The 17,017-nt window shown below is 39.9% G+C and overlaps 1 protein-coding gene across 1 annotated transcript in view; it reads right to left on the bottom strand.

Annotated features, from left to right (window-relative positions):
* Positions 1 to 1,728: 1,728 nt before the first annotated feature.
* Positions 1,729 to 17,017, bottom strand: part of LOC118339730 (cilia- and flagella-associated protein 47-like) — a 44,645-nt gene continuing 29,356 nt past the window's right edge. The window contains 16 exon segments of the mRNA XM_035677444.1: positions 1,729 to 2,363; positions 2,770 to 2,935; positions 3,454 to 3,615; positions 7,779 to 7,959; positions 9,125 to 9,309; positions 9,979 to 10,126; positions 11,247 to 11,330; positions 11,456 to 11,612; positions 12,278 to 12,382; positions 12,823 to 12,934; positions 14,025 to 14,132; positions 14,406 to 14,581; positions 15,249 to 15,346; positions 15,497 to 15,547; positions 15,822 to 15,933; positions 16,450 to 16,623. Of these exon segments, the coding sequence (XP_035533337.1) occupies positions 2,172 to 2,363; positions 2,770 to 2,935; positions 3,454 to 3,615; positions 7,779 to 7,959; positions 9,125 to 9,309; positions 9,979 to 10,126; positions 11,247 to 11,330; positions 11,456 to 11,612; positions 12,278 to 12,382; positions 12,823 to 12,934; positions 14,025 to 14,132; positions 14,406 to 14,581; positions 15,249 to 15,346; positions 15,497 to 15,547; positions 15,822 to 15,933; positions 16,450 to 16,623 (2,211 nt within the window). The 3' untranslated portion in view covers positions 1,729 to 2,171.

Genomic DNA, 17,017 nt, shown 5'->3' with positions numbered 1-17,017 from the left:
CGAAGTCTCCCATGTGCCGTATAGAAAACTGTAGGCCAGGTACACACGAAACACCCTGCCTGATTTCCATTTGGTTCACTGTAATGAAAAATGACAGGTTTGGGCTCTCTCACCTGCCAACATATGCAGCAGATGTTTTCACCATTGAACTAGTTACTGCAATATCCACAACTCTCAAAATTGCACCGTTCTGAGATTTGTTGAGTGAATAGAATTTTCATAAACTTTGTTAAATTCTGTGGATAACAAATTCTTCATTATTTGAGCATTCTTGTTTATTTATTTCAAGTTATTTCTTTCATTGTGTAAAAAACATTGCATCTGTTTGTCCCGTTGTGTTGCAGACTACTGTTGGGTCACCGGTTAAAAACAACAGCCCATCTGGTCTTTCCAACAGAAATGATGCGTGGGTGTTTATTTAAAGGAGTATGAACTTGTGACTTGTAAAACCACCAGTGATTACTTAAGTGTGTCCCATTAAATGTATTTTAAATTTCGTATTGGTAAGATATTAAATTAACTTTGTAGAGATCAGGTTTCACTTTGACATTAAAAGGGTCATTTTCTGTTAAACATGGAAACTTCAAAGGAGGGTGAACATATTTTATATAATATTTAAATATTGAGAAAATTGAACTTATATTTTTAATAACCACTGGGACAACTTGTACTTTTCTTGTCGCTACAGACAAAAAGATTTACAGTAGAGGCTAACAGCCATGGGTGCTGTGCACGCAGGCCCACACAGTGGAAAACCTCCTAAGGCTCCTGTGGTTTGATTTATTAAATGGAAGATACTGAATATTTCAAGGTTGTCCTGGTTAGTGTAATATAATGTTCAGTGGGAATATACGTGAACCAGCAGTTTGAGATGGATCTAATTTATGGCCAGACTCTCTCTATACTATCAACAGCGGATCATAAGGGAAGGGATGAATGAAACGAAGTTGGTAACATTTTATTTGAAGTGGACTCTTGGGCATGATAGGGACATCATAACCATTACTAGTATTTATTGCTCATCATACATATACCTGCTGAATGTGTAAAACTTCAGGGACACTGGCTCTTTTTATGTAGCCCACTGATGAGGTGAACCCAGGAAACGACATCATCCCTTATGGATTTTACTTATTTAATCTCTACCAAATGTATGAATGAAAAGGAGATGAAGGGAAGTGAATGAGCTACAGAGGGATTTTTTCATGTGGAGGTTTGTGCCAGCTACAGTGTATGTCAATTACAGTGCATGCAATGTAATTGGTCACAACCTGTCCGAAATTAACACCCTGCCGATCGCCACATGCAGTCAGATTTTCAATTTGGTGAGTGAATCTATAAAAGCTTTACGCCAAACTCGCAGTTAATGTTTGTACCAGAAATACAAAAAAACTGCTGAGAGACCAACGTTTTATCACACACACACACAAACTACCAGATGTGTTTTAAGCGCATTCAGACAGTGCCGTGAAACTGCCCATCTTAAGCTATTTAAATAACGTTAGCTATGTGACAATACTTACAAGAAGTCAGCCATTTGAAACGAAAACAACCTACCGTCAGATACACTGTCAGATCTCCTCATGGTCCAGCTATCCTGTCACGTTTGGCCTGTAAATAATACGCTTGGCCTTTGGATTTCTTTATCAACTAGTCGCCTTGTCTGGTGAGTCAAAAAGTGAATTTTGGACACTGAGACTAAAATTAAGGCTTTACCTCCAAGTTTAATTACATTAAGAGATACATTAACAGTGATGAACATTGAACATCTGCAGAGTTTTCACAAAAAGATCCTCACTTCAGTATCATCCTGCTAAATTTCCTTCACTTGCCAAAAGGTAGAGAAAAAAAATCTTTGTATTGGCAGAAAAATAGCTCATTAGAACGGCTGATGAGAAACACTACAACGACTAATGAGCCTTTTTAAGCGGAAAAAAAGGACAAATGGTGAAACCCATCACCATTACCAGGTTATTATGCGCCTGTCCAAATAATAGTTCATTAGTTAATTTTCAAAATATAAAGGTATCTTTTTAATTGAAGGTGACATTGTGTGGTAAATGTTTCCAGATGAAAAAGCTGCCACAGCTACAATTCAAGTATAAAAAAGTGAAAAAGGAAATTAGACAAAAATGATGATCCTTAGCTGCATGAGAGAGTGAGGCTGTCTTTTATCTGCGGACTTTGAGAGGGGACGAGTTAGCAAGCACGGGAAGCCGAAGGTTTCGAGCCACAAAGTTCTGCTGCCTTTCCTTGGCTGGACGCAGAACAGAGGAGCTGCCATTGGTGGAGGTTGTACAGAGGGGTGGGGAGTCACGAAAGGTTTTCCCTCTCACCTCGTAGGTCCACTGCATGTCTGCTGCCTGTAACAAGGGGAGTGAGCTGTGAGACATGCAAATCTGATAACTGTTAAGTTTGTACGAATGTGAATGGATCAACATGGGTGAATATGTTTCACCAGTACCGTGGCTCCTTGCATCTGCGACTGGAAACTGTGTTGTGAATTTATGAAATGTTCTCTGGCTTATTTCATAGTGAAAATTGCTATTGTTAACAATTTTAGTTAGTAAGTATATTGTCAAAAACTGTAACTGACTTCACCACTTGAAACTGGCAAAAGTAACAACAATACTGTAACTCTTTGTTGGTAAAACGTTATGACCAGTGAAGTAGTGGTAAAAATAACCCTGCAGTCATTCACTATAATTTATCACCATAAAACAGAAACTACAAACAAACATATAATCAGAGAATAATTTATTTAAATACCTGGATGGTTAGTCTTGCTCTGTGCTTGCTGTACATGGTGGGCGTGAAGGAGACGGTGATGAGAGCTCCAGCAGAACCAGCGGGAGGTAACACGCCTGAGGCTGGAGTCACTGTGAACTCACGGCTGCTGCCTGGCAGGAACGCTGCAGTGAACGGCTCCGGCCTCCTGGAACCAAACACCTCCAATTTACTATTTGCCAAGAGCTGACCCCATCTTGTAAAAACAAATGCAAACAGAAATGTGCAAGAGGGACTTCGAGTCTCGTTTAGTCCCTGAGTTTAGATTCTTTGCTTTCATAGTTCCTGGAACTATTTTGTCAAAAACACTAGTTCCTATATTTCGACTTGAGGAACCAAAGGATAAATTTATCCCTCAGCCACAGTTCCTTGACCCAAAAAGTCCATGGGAGGGGTAGTACTTTCTGATGACTTATCTTATATGACTTATATTACGTAATCTGTTACGGAAATAATAATCTTCAAAAAATCGTCACGGTAGATGTTGCAGAAACATATGCAAAAAAGGGACTATTACTTCCTAGTTTAAAAATAAAAAATAAAAAAGGCTATATGGCTACACTGTTAGAATATAGTGAATTGCAGTTATTATTTAATTATTAGAAAAGCTGGATGGAATAAGAGCGAATGAAGCAACAAATCACAGAAAAGTAAACACACACGCACCTGGTGGTGCTGGTCAGACGGAAGCCCACAGCTGAAGTCTTTCCCAACTCAGTGGCTTCAGTGAGGATAACATCATCCACTTGAGGCTCTGTGGCGATGAGAGTGACGGGATACTCCCAGATCCCGCCGGACACAGACTGCACAGATAGGACCGCTGAACACCTGGACATACACACACACACACATTTCGCAATCCTAAATTCACTTTTTCAAAATTGTTCACAGAGTCAGCACAAAAGAAGTCAATGTGGACTGTGAACTATTCATTGCTTTGTCACACATAATGTAAACATCTTTTAAATTTTAAACGTTTTTTTTTTTAAATTGCTCTGCATTTACATTTCATTTTGCGTGTTTAAATACCACTTTAAAAATTGTCAAATTTACTTTCAACCATAGAACAATATAGAACAAGTGCCTCTTTCATTCCTGATGTGTGAGACTGTGGCCAATGACAGGATTGACTAGTACTGCTGTATATCTGTAGTCTTATACATGTATGTACACTACAGTGAATGTATGCACATTTGTTTTGTATTGCATTACTGGAATGAATTTAGTTTATTTTAAGACAATAAAGCCCACTGAAGCATACGGCTGTATTTCTGATTCATTTCTGTAACATATACAGTAAGGCAGCGGCAAAAAGTTGTCTGGTTTTTTTGGTATATAAGCAAAAAACAAATAAAATTCACAAAAAAGAAGGGGAAAAAAGGAAAAAAAGGAAAAAAGCACCAATTAGAGCAGGGATTCTGTATATGGCCAAGTGCATGTAGGGTTATTTTCAACTAGTGAGAGCACCAGCTGATTTGACTGATTACCTTCATCCAGAGGAGAGGAATTAATCAGTGAAATGAGCTGCATTCGGCTTTAACTGGAATAAAAACCTGTATACAGCTGGCGCTCCGTGGCACACAGATGAATACCTTTGATTTAGAATCTGTTTTCCACCCATCTCCTTGCTTCAAATCATTCTTCCACTCAAATTTATCTTGAAAAGTATAATTTGAGAATTCACATTTATCAAAAATAAATAAATAAAAAGATTCACTAAACTGGTCTTTAATATTCCCGCTTTCAGCTTATAATACTTGGTCTCCTCATCTCACTGGCCATAGCAGAGGAATAACATGTAGATAATGGAAGAGCCTATTAGCAGCACCACACCCCCCGTCATTTCCTCATGGAGAAGTCATTAGATCTCAGAGGTATTGATTCGAGCAGGGCACGCCTCATTAATGGAGTCCACAAATGAAGACGGGTGCTGATAAATGAATGCACTCTTCACCCACCAGGATGTCACATGCAATGTACAGTAAGGAGGACAGTAGAGAATAGATAAATTGTGACTTAACAATGAGATTATAATAAGATATATTTCCATTACATACAAATTAAAATGGATATTTTGTAGTACCGCATTTGTTTTAAGCACGAAAGAATGTAAAAATAACGCTATGGAGACATTTTATTATAATGTGATTTGTACCTATGGTTTCATACTATTCCACTGATCTACAGATGTTAGTAATGTGCCAAAAAATGCAGCAATGCACCAACAAAGACAGGTAAAAAGAAGACTGCATGCTAGTAAACATGGATGTAAACAACGCTGGATTTAAAATACGGAACAAATCTGCTTGGCAACGGTTTTATGAGGAAGGAAATGCATTCGATACGTTTGTTGGACCTCACGGAAACACACAATGTTTTTTGGTGAGTAATGCTTAATCTGAACAGAATTTGTGTTTGTTTACAACAAAACTCCACAGGGCACCTTTAAGTTGCTGTGGAACAGTGCCAGTAGGGGCTGCAACTAGCAACAGAGCACCAAGCTGATACTGCAGGGGGCAGAATAATTTGCTTAACAACACTGATTCAAAGGTTTTATTTATTTTTTTCTCTTTTCAGAATGGAATATTTAACATAGCTGGCTTCATCTATGTGTTAAAGTGATAACTTTTTGTCTGTTTTTAACTGTAAAATTTCCCACTCAATACATATCTTAATAAACCCGAATCTAAGTGATTCTTATTCTTATAAGGATCGATGGTAGAAATGGTCCTTGGTAACTCCTAACTTACTTTATTTTCTCATTTCTTATTTATTGTGCCTTGGTTAGAAGTGCTTTCTGTTTGTTATCAGCCAATATATCATTATCAGAGTTTTTGAACTGCCTAAAATTGGCTTAAAACATTCAGGATGGGTCACGCTCTACTAATTATTTGAGCATGAGGGATGCCAGCTCCCTCTTCTCACAGTGAATCCTCTAATAACTTTTATTATCTGTGTCATCAACTATAGAGAAATTCTGCCTATTTTAAATCCACTAGTTCACAAGCATAGAGTAACAAGACATTAGACTTATTTAATTCCTAGTTGTTCATGAATGTAAAGCAGTGACTGATACTCGAGGAGAAAATTCATTTTTATAGACTGATATGACTCAACTGAAAATAGGCTCATCAAAGTGTCGAGTATAAAGCGTGCATGTGTCAGTGTGTGACAATTCAAACATAAGAAGCTTAAGTCAAAGTAATATCCAAATGCTTTTTTCTAATTTACTGCCATTATAAAATATAAGTTTAAAACTACAATTACTGCCCTGAGGTTGCATGCCTGAATATAAAGGTATAAAGTGTATTTTCTTGTTATCACTATATTGATTATACATGATAACACATAGTTGATTACTAGAGAAGGATTCTTGTATCCAGTATAGCTATACAAAATGTGGTCCTTGTTTTCTCCTGATGTTTTTAGATGCAATGGCTCTCTATGAGCTGTAAGTGAAACTCATTCAGTCACAAGGTCACCATTACCTAAGCGCGCAACAATTTGTTGTTTGCAGGCACGTAAAGAATGAGGCACTAAGCGAAAGGCAGAATGGATGAGATGGACTGAGCTAGTTACTGCTTACTCATTGTGTCATCCCAGTCAACATGTGTATGTGAAAGCTGGAATCAACCAACTCATTCTTAAATTATGGCTAAAATAAGTTAATAAATAAAATGAACTAAACCTTTGACGTTTTGGGTAAAATATGTCATCATTTCACAGTTCCATCCCATTAAACATCTGTGTCATGACCAAGGAAAGGTCATTTTGAGGTCACAGTGACCTTGACCACCAAATCCTAGTCAGTTCACCCTCAAGTCCAAGAGGACGTTTGTTCAAAATTTGAAGAAATCCCCTTGAGGTGTTTCACAGATATTACGTTCACAAGAATGGGATGGATGGACCTAAATACGGACAGCCAGCGGGACGGACGGACTCCCCGAATACACAGTACCTCCGGCTGTGGCTATTGCTGGCGTGGAGGCATAAAAAATGTGTTTCAAATGTGTTATTGGGTCAAACCAAAGTTAATGTACTTTCTACGGGGATCTGACCTAACACAGCAAGTACTGTTAAAGCAGAAGCAGCTAATGAGTTGGCCTTCCCCTTTACCTCTGAGAGAGAGCACAGCAACCTTTAGCTACCAACATTAAGACTCAGCACATGCAGACAGTTAGTAATAAATGAATGCAGAGGCCACACCCACCTGGGAGAGAGAGAGAGAGAGAGAGAAGATGGGAGAAAGAGAGAGGTAGAGGGAGAAGAGACTGTACTGTAGAGGGAGAAAGACAAGAGATAAATGAATGCAGTGTTTACTTACAATGCTCAATGCAAGTGTGTTAACCGTAGAGAGAGAGAGAGCAACAAACAGATTGTGTCTGCATGCCTTCCTTCCTGTTGTGTGTCTGTGTGTGAGCTGTATGTGATTGTTTTGTTATTCTGACTTATTATTAGCATCCTTTTGTTTTTTCCTGCACACAGGCGATGTGCATATTTGTTTCTCTGAGTGTGTGCAATTTTGTGTTTTTCTTTTTCTTTTTGTGTGTGTGCTTTTAAACTTTATAAGCGATTGTGTGCACCTCTGCAAGTCTGAATATTTGTGTTTAGTTCTCTCAGTAATGAGTGTTTGTGGATGTCTACATCTCTCTCAATATGTGCAAGCGTCTGTGCGTTTGTTTGTTTTTTTGGCCTTTAATGTGGTGTGTGTCTCTCAAAAGGTGCCTGTGTCTATGTCTGTTTGTGTGTATGATGCTTTTCCTTGAGTGTGAAGGATCTGTATTTGCTTTAACTGGTAACACAACCAGTGGAGTGGTTTTGTAAAGAGAACGACAGGATTTAACTCAAAAGCTACTGAATCTTAACAACAAGGACACATTCCTGTTTCTCAGTGTGTATTTCACTTTCCTGCGTACATCAGTGGTTGTCTATGTGTGTTATGTTTTCTTTGTGTGCGTGTGTGTGTGTGTGTGTGTGTGCAGTACTGGGACCTGCATGGCCTGAGAGGAGTGTAGACTACATTAAGGGTGAGTGTTACGATGCCAGTCTCAGGGTCCCTCCTCGCTGCCTCGACGGAGGCAGACAGGCAGTCCTCCACCTCGGAGTACTCTGTTTGTGCTCTGCTGTCTGAACGAACCCTGCACAAGAAGTCTTCCATTGTCATCTGGGAATCTGTCCAGAAGCAAGAAGTAAAAAGAGGGTGATTCAGCAGGTGCAAGGAACACCACAACAGATACAGTACATTTTAATGTGCACAGAAGGAGGCACACCTACACTTTCAATATAGCTCCGCTGCTTCACACTGTGTCAAACACATAACACGATATAGCTATTCTTACTAGCTACTAGCTCCTGACATGCCTGCTATAACTTGTTTGAAGAGTTGAGTCTACAGCATTGACAGTGTTGTGTTAAGAACAAATGGTAATCTGTAAGGTGTGTGGGTAGTGAGTGTCTGGATGAGTGACAGAGAATGCGAGCGGAGCAGAGGAAAAGGTGAGCAGCGATTGTCAGTTTAGCAGTAAATGTACAGTGTAGTTAAAGTCTGTTAGTGAATAAAGGTGGCAGCTCCTCAAGACCAAAGTAAAGCCCCTGTGTGTTGTTTCCCAACCACTGAAAAAGTGAAGGGGTAAATCGGGTTCTCGCGTTGAAGACAATGTCATGTGTGCACTGAGAGGAAGGACAAGCCACAGACGAGTCCATTGTCTGTTTGTGAGAGAGAAAGCAAGAGCAAGGTAAGGAGCAGCTGAGCAAATCAACATGCTGCGCGTAGCTCTACAATTTCTTAAGCTTTAACCAATTGAATGAATCGTAAAGAAATAGAAAATCAATATGTGGCGGTTAATGTTGATATTGTGGGCTGCTACAAATAAATCAATATATGGGAAACACAGAGAAACGTGTAATTAAGCTGAACAACAACAAGTGCAGTACTGACGATGATCCTCTTTACTCAGCACAATGTGATTATCAAATCAATTTCAGTCTGGTGTTATTTTTCTTACAGATCCTGATTGTGACTCACTGGCCTTTTTTCTCAACTTTTACCACTTAAAAAATCTCCGAATGTTTTTTTTTTCCACGTGTGACATGCTGCTGCTGATTAATTACAGCAAAGCCAACATATGACATGATCATCAATCAGTCACCTACTTAACTGAATCTGACAGATCCTGACACATCTCATCTCATTATCATTGGAGCTACTAGATGACACTTCCTGTGTGAATATAAAATCATTGTAACAAGGTTTAAAAAATAATCCTCAAAAGTGTTTTCTGATATTGCAGGACCACTTGAACTTTCACTTGAGTGAAAATGACAAACTGGCACACACCTCCCTGTCCTGTCCGCTCTTGATTCCCCGGCACACATCCAGTGAGCAGTATATCTACTTTCCTTTCCAGCTGGCAGCCCGCTTCACAACAAATCAGGCCAAGTGGTGAGTTCTCAACAGGCATTTCCATGGGAATCCCACGGAGAGGGTAAGTCCAACAGATGGTTGACAATTCCTGCTCTGAGCTGAAATATTGATGAGTGCATTTTTTAAACAGTATTTACACAGTATTTAGGATTAGCAATGAACCAGTAATTGACTATATACATTCTGCATTTTGTATGTAAGGACAGCATTTTGTGTTTTGCGCAAGAATTAAATTTGAGTTGTTTACATTAAGAGTTTTTCAAACTGAAACCCACTGAAAACTGAGCCAAAGCCGTTGTACCATACAGTAAAAGTAATGGATTACAGAGCTTTTGCCAGCATGGGTTTTCTCCAGGTGTTTCAAGGTGTGAAAGAGGGTGTGAATGTTTTTGTTAGTGTGTGAGCCCTGTGAACGGCGACCTGTCCGGGGCGCTCCCTGCCTCTCACCCGATGCCCAATGGGATAGCTACTTGTGATCCTGACTGAGAATGGAAAATGGATGCACGGTACAGTCTTTGTAACATTATACTGCTTGTACAAATGCTATGTATAGAATAGAACATCTTTAATGAGCTCAAAAACTGTACTGAGCACTTCGTCCCTGTTGTGTTCAAGGGGAAAGCTGATTCAACGATTTTGTCTACAGTGAAAAACCTGCCTGGATGTAGGAATAACAGAAGCTAATGGGCTTCACTGACTGTCTAGACACTCAGAAACAGCCTCTTATACAGACAATAAAACACACACACACACACACACACACACACCTCGCGTTGTCTGTACAGAAGGTACTGTTCTTTCCCGGGCTGCTGATGGGATTCATAGTGAGGCAGAGCCAGGCCTGCTGTAGCCTCATAGAGTTAGGGGCAAACACCACAGGCACATCAAAACTGGCCCCTTCACTGATCTGGATACCTGCAGCCAAGATGGAGGACAGACGTCAACATGTTTTCTGCTCGGTAACAAAATGAGAAATACGTTCACTCTGGAAACCACAACTCGTTAAAATGCATTCGGACAGTTCTCGTGTGGATATCTGCAAAACCATAGAAGTTGATTTCAAGTAAACTAGAAGAAACTTTGACTTGTAAGAAAATGTTTCCTGTGATGTAGTCTCAGGGTGATTTATTTAAAAGCTGATGAAGAGTAAAAGTTCTCTACTGTCAGTTAGTGAGGCAGCTTTAGATACAAGGACATTTATCATGGCTGTTTATCTTAGGACACACACTGAGCATCTGCTGGATATTTTTTTAATCTGTTTTGTTACCAACTGAAAGGATTTTGTCCTCATGTAAACACAGCAAAGCCACAACATTGAAAGGTCTGAGAAAATATTATTGTTGCGATAATTGATTATTTTGGCCAGCTGAGAGCAGCAGGGAACTTAACTTTAAAAAAGTTTTTACTGCTATTGTTAACATGTTAACAAATCATTGCCTATTTACGCATCGCGCATTCAGAGATGAATGTAAGTCCAATATCCATTCTTCTTTACTCTTTAGCATTGCTTTTCACTCTACAAACTCCTGAGAAAAATATCTGTCTCTTTAGCTTCTAAATGCTCCACTATGGTCACCGGCTAGCCGCCAACTGTGTCGCCCTGCTGTTTGGTGCTGGGCAGGTAAAGGACAGTGGCTTTAGCAGAGCTAAAACAGCTGAAAACAGCTGCCTGCTTCGGTTGGAAACAAGGTTGATGTAAGCTGTGAGAGTGGATCAAAACAGTTTAATTGCAGGCAAGAAAACCAAAACAATGAGTTGAAAGAGCTAAAAAATTGAGCTGAGCTGAGGGAAATTGCAGAGCTGAATAATAATTCTGAGTGTGTTCATCACTACACTTATATAGAATAATATAGAATATAGAAAATATTGATTAGAGCAGCTTTGAAGTTCAGTTTTGCTTTAATTCTACTTCAAAGAAATAATTATAAGCTTAGTGTTCTTTGTGCTTAGTTTTAGGAATTGTATGTGTTGCCTGGTAAAATGCGTTTATTGAACATTTTATCATGATGTGGTGAAAAGTTATCAGTTAACACACCTCCAGTTTGGCTCAGAGGGATAGAGAAGACTTCCCTCTCTGTAGAGACTTGATGGCAGTTGGGGGCCCCACTCGGGTCCTCATCTGAGACATGACGAAGTACCAAGCACACACAGTATTAGGAACATGTCTGAGTGTGTCACATGTCTGTGACGAGAACAAACGAGTGACAAAGTGTCTGTTAGAGAAAGACAAGAAGTGCCTGTGACCTGTGAGTGAGATATCGAGCATGACTGGGAACTCAGTGGGGTTTGTGAAAGGAATGGTGATGGAGGCGTTGGAGCCAATCAGGGATGAGATGCTCAGGGGCTCCTCGCTCTCTGGATTAAGGCCACGTCCACTCAACAACACACACCATTCCTGCAACTAAAGAAAGACAGAGACAGATTAACACATACACACCATATACACAAGTGGCCAGAGGGAGAGAAATGAAGTAAAAAATGAAAGAGCATGAAGGGAATACAGAGGAGGGTAGACAAAGGAAAGATGTGGTCACATTTTTAGATTTATGCCTTTTCAGGAAACATTTTACAAAAGTACTGTGCACAATAAGTGGAACGTTAGGCTGGGCGGTGGCAAAAATGCATTACAATATATGTCTTTAATTAAGTTCATATCAATGTATATCACAATAAGTCATTGTTTCTTTTGAGCTTAAAGATTTCCCTCATTTTTTCTTTTGCTTCTAGTTTTCTAATAAAAGAAATGTTTTCATCATTGTATCTATTGTTAATATCACCTGGCCCCTCCTGTGCCTTAAATAAAATGTACAATCTGGGCCAATGAAAAGCTTTATGAGGTGATCTGATTGCTCCAAGCTTCATGTGGATGATTGGGAGTGATGAGGCAGTAAATAAAATGAGAGCACCTGCTTAAACCAATTTAAGAGGAAAAAGAAATGAGTTATTCCTCCATCTATATGTGTCTTTATGTGTGTGTGTATGTGTGTAGGCAGGGAATGATGATTTATGTAATCCATTTTCAGTGTGTGTGTGTGTGTGTACATATATATATATATATATACACACCTCAGGGCATGTGAAAGTGATCTTTGCCGCGTGGTTCCCTTCTCCGATGGATGAAGGATTAAAATGGACACCAAGCTCAGTGGAGGAGTGGGGCTCCACAGTAAGCTGGAACACACACACACAGGCACACACACACACACACACACACACACAAACAGACACAGGAAATAGCTTCATGGGGACAGTAAAGCAGGATAAACACTCATGCTCAAAGAGACAAACCCTCTAAATCACACTGCTAGGTAACCCACAGCTATCATCCAGATATACAGCAAGTATTTTCCCTCCAGCTGACATCAGTGACTGTTGTTTGTTTCAGGATATGTGTAAAAAAAACAACCACTGTGTTATCAAGTGTCTTTGTGTACTGCATGCTTCTTTTAAGAGATGAAATCCAAAGCAAAAACAATCAAATATCCATTGAACTACAAAGAACATATAAAATACTGGTAAATCAATTTCCCCAGGGCAGGAGCAGGGTCACATCAGATGTATGTTGTGACAAATAAAACAAAGGATGTGCGGGTGTGAGTGTGTGTACTAACAGTACTTCCTGAATCCATTTCCAGTTTGTAGTTTCTGTGGTTACTGTTGGCTACAATTAGCTCCAGAGTCTCAGCTGTTGGGTTAACCAGGGGAATGGTCTGTCTGGTCCATCTAAGACACACACACACACACAGACACACATACATATACACATGATGCTTATTTTTTGTCTCATGATGAATAAACATTATTAAAGAAGTGATACACTTAAAAACTGTTTAAGTAAGGCTCATCTGCTGCCATAACAGAGGGATAAAGTACAAAAAAGGCCTTAAGTAAGGAAATGAATGTCCATATGTTGCATTTATAATTAACTAGCTAATGAGCAGTGTGCACAATTAATATTCAGCTATAATCACCATTCATTAGTCTGTTACTGTGGCAAACTATGTCTCTGTTCATTAGAAGGTCTGCTTAAACTCTGGAAACACTTTTCTTCTATGTCTCACATAATAATCACAGTAGACAGTGACTCTAGTGAGTTCTTTAAATTCAATACTTTTGATCTTGTAGGAAGGATGGTTTTCCAGGGAGCTGACTGGTCACTTGGAGACCTGTTAAAGCAACAATATTCAAAACTGAACATCCAGCAGCATGCCCAGGTTACTTATGCTTGGTGATCTACACCAGTTAAAAGGGATACCAGAAAACCTGAGTTAAACTGAATGAATGTTAAATCTGAATGAATCGCTCGGTGAAATGTACTTTTCTCCTGTGATGTTAGGGTTGATGCTCTAGTTCACTGAGGGTAGCCTAATTTAGACATTAGATCATAAATAGGAGATCAAATCTAATCTTCTAATAATAAGAAATTGCTCAAAGTAATTCACTCGCGCTCCTTAACAACTGCTCAGCTGCTGAACACTGCAATAAGGTTATTTCACTGGTTAATCCTAAGAGTTTCCTCCATTTAGTAATCTCGTGTGTTTCCACAAATTAAATGTTACCATCATTTACTGCTCCATTTTCTGGGTGGCCCCCAAAGACATTAAGATTAACACTAACCATGCAATAGTAGTGGCCTATAATGGAAAAAAGATTGTATCACCATTTCACAAACGCTGGCTAGAGCATGTAATGGCACACCGCAAACTATGAAATCTTTTTTATTTTTTCTTGTTTTGATAAATGTATGTCTGGGACGGCTGGAGCCAATAACCCTGCAGTGAGACAGTGTGTGTGCTGGTGTGTGTGCACCTACTTGCCCAGCTGACAGCAGGCCTGTGGTAGCATGATGACTGGAGGAGGAAGAGCATAAAGCTCCAGTTGATACCAGAACTCCCCCACCAGCTCTGACTGGAACAACACACTGGTGGAAAACACACACCAAACCTATGCAAATGCTGTATGCACCACTGATCAACTGTAAGTAAGTCGGTTGCATATTCAATTAGCAGGCTTATGTTGAGGTTTTTTTGTTTTGAAACAACTCAAAGAGTGTCAGATTTAGAGCAACAATGTATTTTTAGATCAGTCCAACAAGCATTTAATGAACAGGGATCTTCACTTTAAATGAGAAACTCATTTTTTCACCCTCCTCTTTTAAAGGAGGTCATGTCAGCAACAGTGCAGTGAGTCTTACCTGCCTGTGCTCTTCCCCACTCTGCCAGGGGAGAACGTAGCTTTGTAGGTGAGAGTCTCCCGTGGGGGAATTGAAACCCAGCTGGCCCCGCTCAGGTCGTCTCCTTCCAGGCACACATCCAGCATCAGCAGCTCTCCTCGTGGGTTACTGACAGGGACCTCTATGGCAACTGAGCTCTGGGAACAACATCTCAAAGATGAAACCTGTTTCTGCTTTTCCTTGTGATGTTCTTTTGATCTAAGCGTTGGGAGGAGATTAAGCTCCTGTAACAGTGGCAAGCTGCAGAAACACTTCTTAAGGGCCTGCATGTTCGAAACGAAATAATAATCCTGAACTGAATTTACTCTCTTCACTTTCTTTCAATATAGATCAAATACCCAGCTACAGAACATTGCTCTTTAAGCTAAGAACTTATTGTCTTGCTGACTAACATGTGGCTTGACCAGGGGCTTCAAAGTTACTTTACCAGAGTTATTCACTAAATACAACAATACAAGATCAAAGAAAGAGCCTTAACGCAACATTTTACATTTCGGGGCCACTGAGGGAAACAGAAAGTCCAATTTTTAACAACTCATTCAATCAATGATTGCATTGATGCTATTCAGTCATCTTTTTCCCTGACATATAAACTACCTCTTGAAAGAGGAATACACACTTGCAGTGTCTTCCCTTCAACCAATGTTTCAAGTTCAGTATCAGAAATGCATCATGTTTTTGTGCTGCACTTCTTTCTAGACATTAGCAAAACGTGTCAAAACAGTCTGCCATCTGGTCCTATTTGTGTTGTTGTGTTGCAAATCAGATGAACTGCGGTTGTGCTCGTCTGTTTTCAGAGCTTACCTGAGCAACACATTGTACATCTATGACCTTGATGGGTGCTGCTGGCTCACAAATGATCTCTAGAGAGAAATGCACCTCGTAGCGTCCGAGAACATTTTCTGGATGAAAGGCACACACATATAAATAAGGTATGAGTGCAAACACGTGTGTACACACAAAAAACCAACCAATCCTAAGTGAAGTGTTTTTGTAGCTCTACTTTGAGCTCTGACTGTTTCATGTGCAGAATATGGTAACACTAAGCTTACCTTTGCGCTTGTCTGTCTCTGACATGTCAATTTCTAGAAATGACAGACAGCCTGCAAGAAAAGGTGTGGAAGTGTTCAGTTTAGTTTTTTTTAATTGTTTTTTTAATTGTTTTTATCTATGAAATAATCAGCATCTTACACTACTCAACTGCTTATAAAACATACTAAACAAATATAAAAACAGATGGCCTAAAGACCTGCCACATAAGCGCTACACAGCGTATGAGTCTGTGTGAATGTGTATAATCAAATTTAATAAAATATAGTAAACAAATGAATCCAACATTAGAACAAAACAAGGTGACGGGGACAAGAGAAAAATCACCTGTATGTTTTCCTCGTTTCCATGGTGACGCAGCCAGGGTGTATGGCGCATTGTCACCAGGTTTAATCTCCAGGGAGGGGGTGCCACTTACAACAGATAGGTCTGTCACTACCTGTGTGCATGTACACAAGACAGAGAACAAGGAAAAAGGAAATGAATGCCCTACAATACACACACACACACACAACACGCACACCACGCACACCACACACACACACACACACACACACAGCTTCAAATGGCTCAGAATGAACACAGATACGTACATACATACAAGGAAGTTCATAATCCACTTTTTGTTTTACAAATGTAGCTTTTCAAAATACATTATGTATAAAAGCTATCTTCACTCATCCTGTAAAATATTTTAACATCTACTTTTTAAATCTAACATCCAACAAGTCAAATAAAAATGTATCCGAGACTTTGGTTTACGCCCAAATAACTGATGACATTCCCATTATCCTCAGCTGTACTTTATGTTTAGTGCTGTTGGCTACTACTGTACTTGTAAACAGTTTTAGTAGTGCTTTTCTTTGCAAATGTGTTGTGTAGGACGGTGGATGCGTGAGTGAGCATCAACCTTGTTAGCAAGTAGCAGTATGTGCGGCGGCATGAGTGTGTATACCTTGAGAGTGAGTTTGTTCTGGCTGTAGTTGGGGACATCCAGCTGTGTGTGTGTGGTTTGACCTACAGGGCAGTGTAGTACCACATGGTCCACAGGCAGGGGGTGCTCTCCCACTCCTCTGAGGTTAAACACGTGCTCAGTGCCGTCGCAGTCATTATGTAAGGACAGCTTGCCCTGTGGGGGTAGGGATGTAGGCAGTCTCAGCTGCAGTCAAGCGTCCTCACACAAATGAACACGGCTTGTTTATTATTTAAGTGTAAAATGCACTAGACAGCTTTGGAGATACCAAATTTGAATTCCCTGTAATGCCCTTGATTGTGTAGACAGAACGCACACAACTTCCCCTTTCTGGTTCAGGTACAAATTGTTAGGATATCTACATATTGTATTTGCCAAGAAGATTGTGCTATTGAGGCTGCAGTGTGACGGAGGGGCAAAAAACCAAAACAAGAGTGAACTGCACAGCGACTGCCTGCTGTGGAATGTCAGAAATTTAAGCTCCACCCCCTAAACAACACATATAAATGCATTGGTGGTTCAGTGGTAGAATTCTCGCCTGCCACGCGGG

Source organism: Morone saxatilis, unplaced genomic scaffold (genome assembly GCF_004916995.1).
Source record: "Morone saxatilis isolate NCDOM2014 unplaced genomic scaffold, NCSU_SB_2.0 Contig6, whole genome shotgun sequence".
NCBI classification, from domain to species: domain Eukaryota; kingdom Metazoa; phylum Chordata; class Actinopteri; family Moronidae; genus Morone; species Morone saxatilis.
The sequence above is the reverse complement of the archived record's forward strand: the minus strand, read 5'-3'. Positions and strand labels throughout refer to the sequence as shown.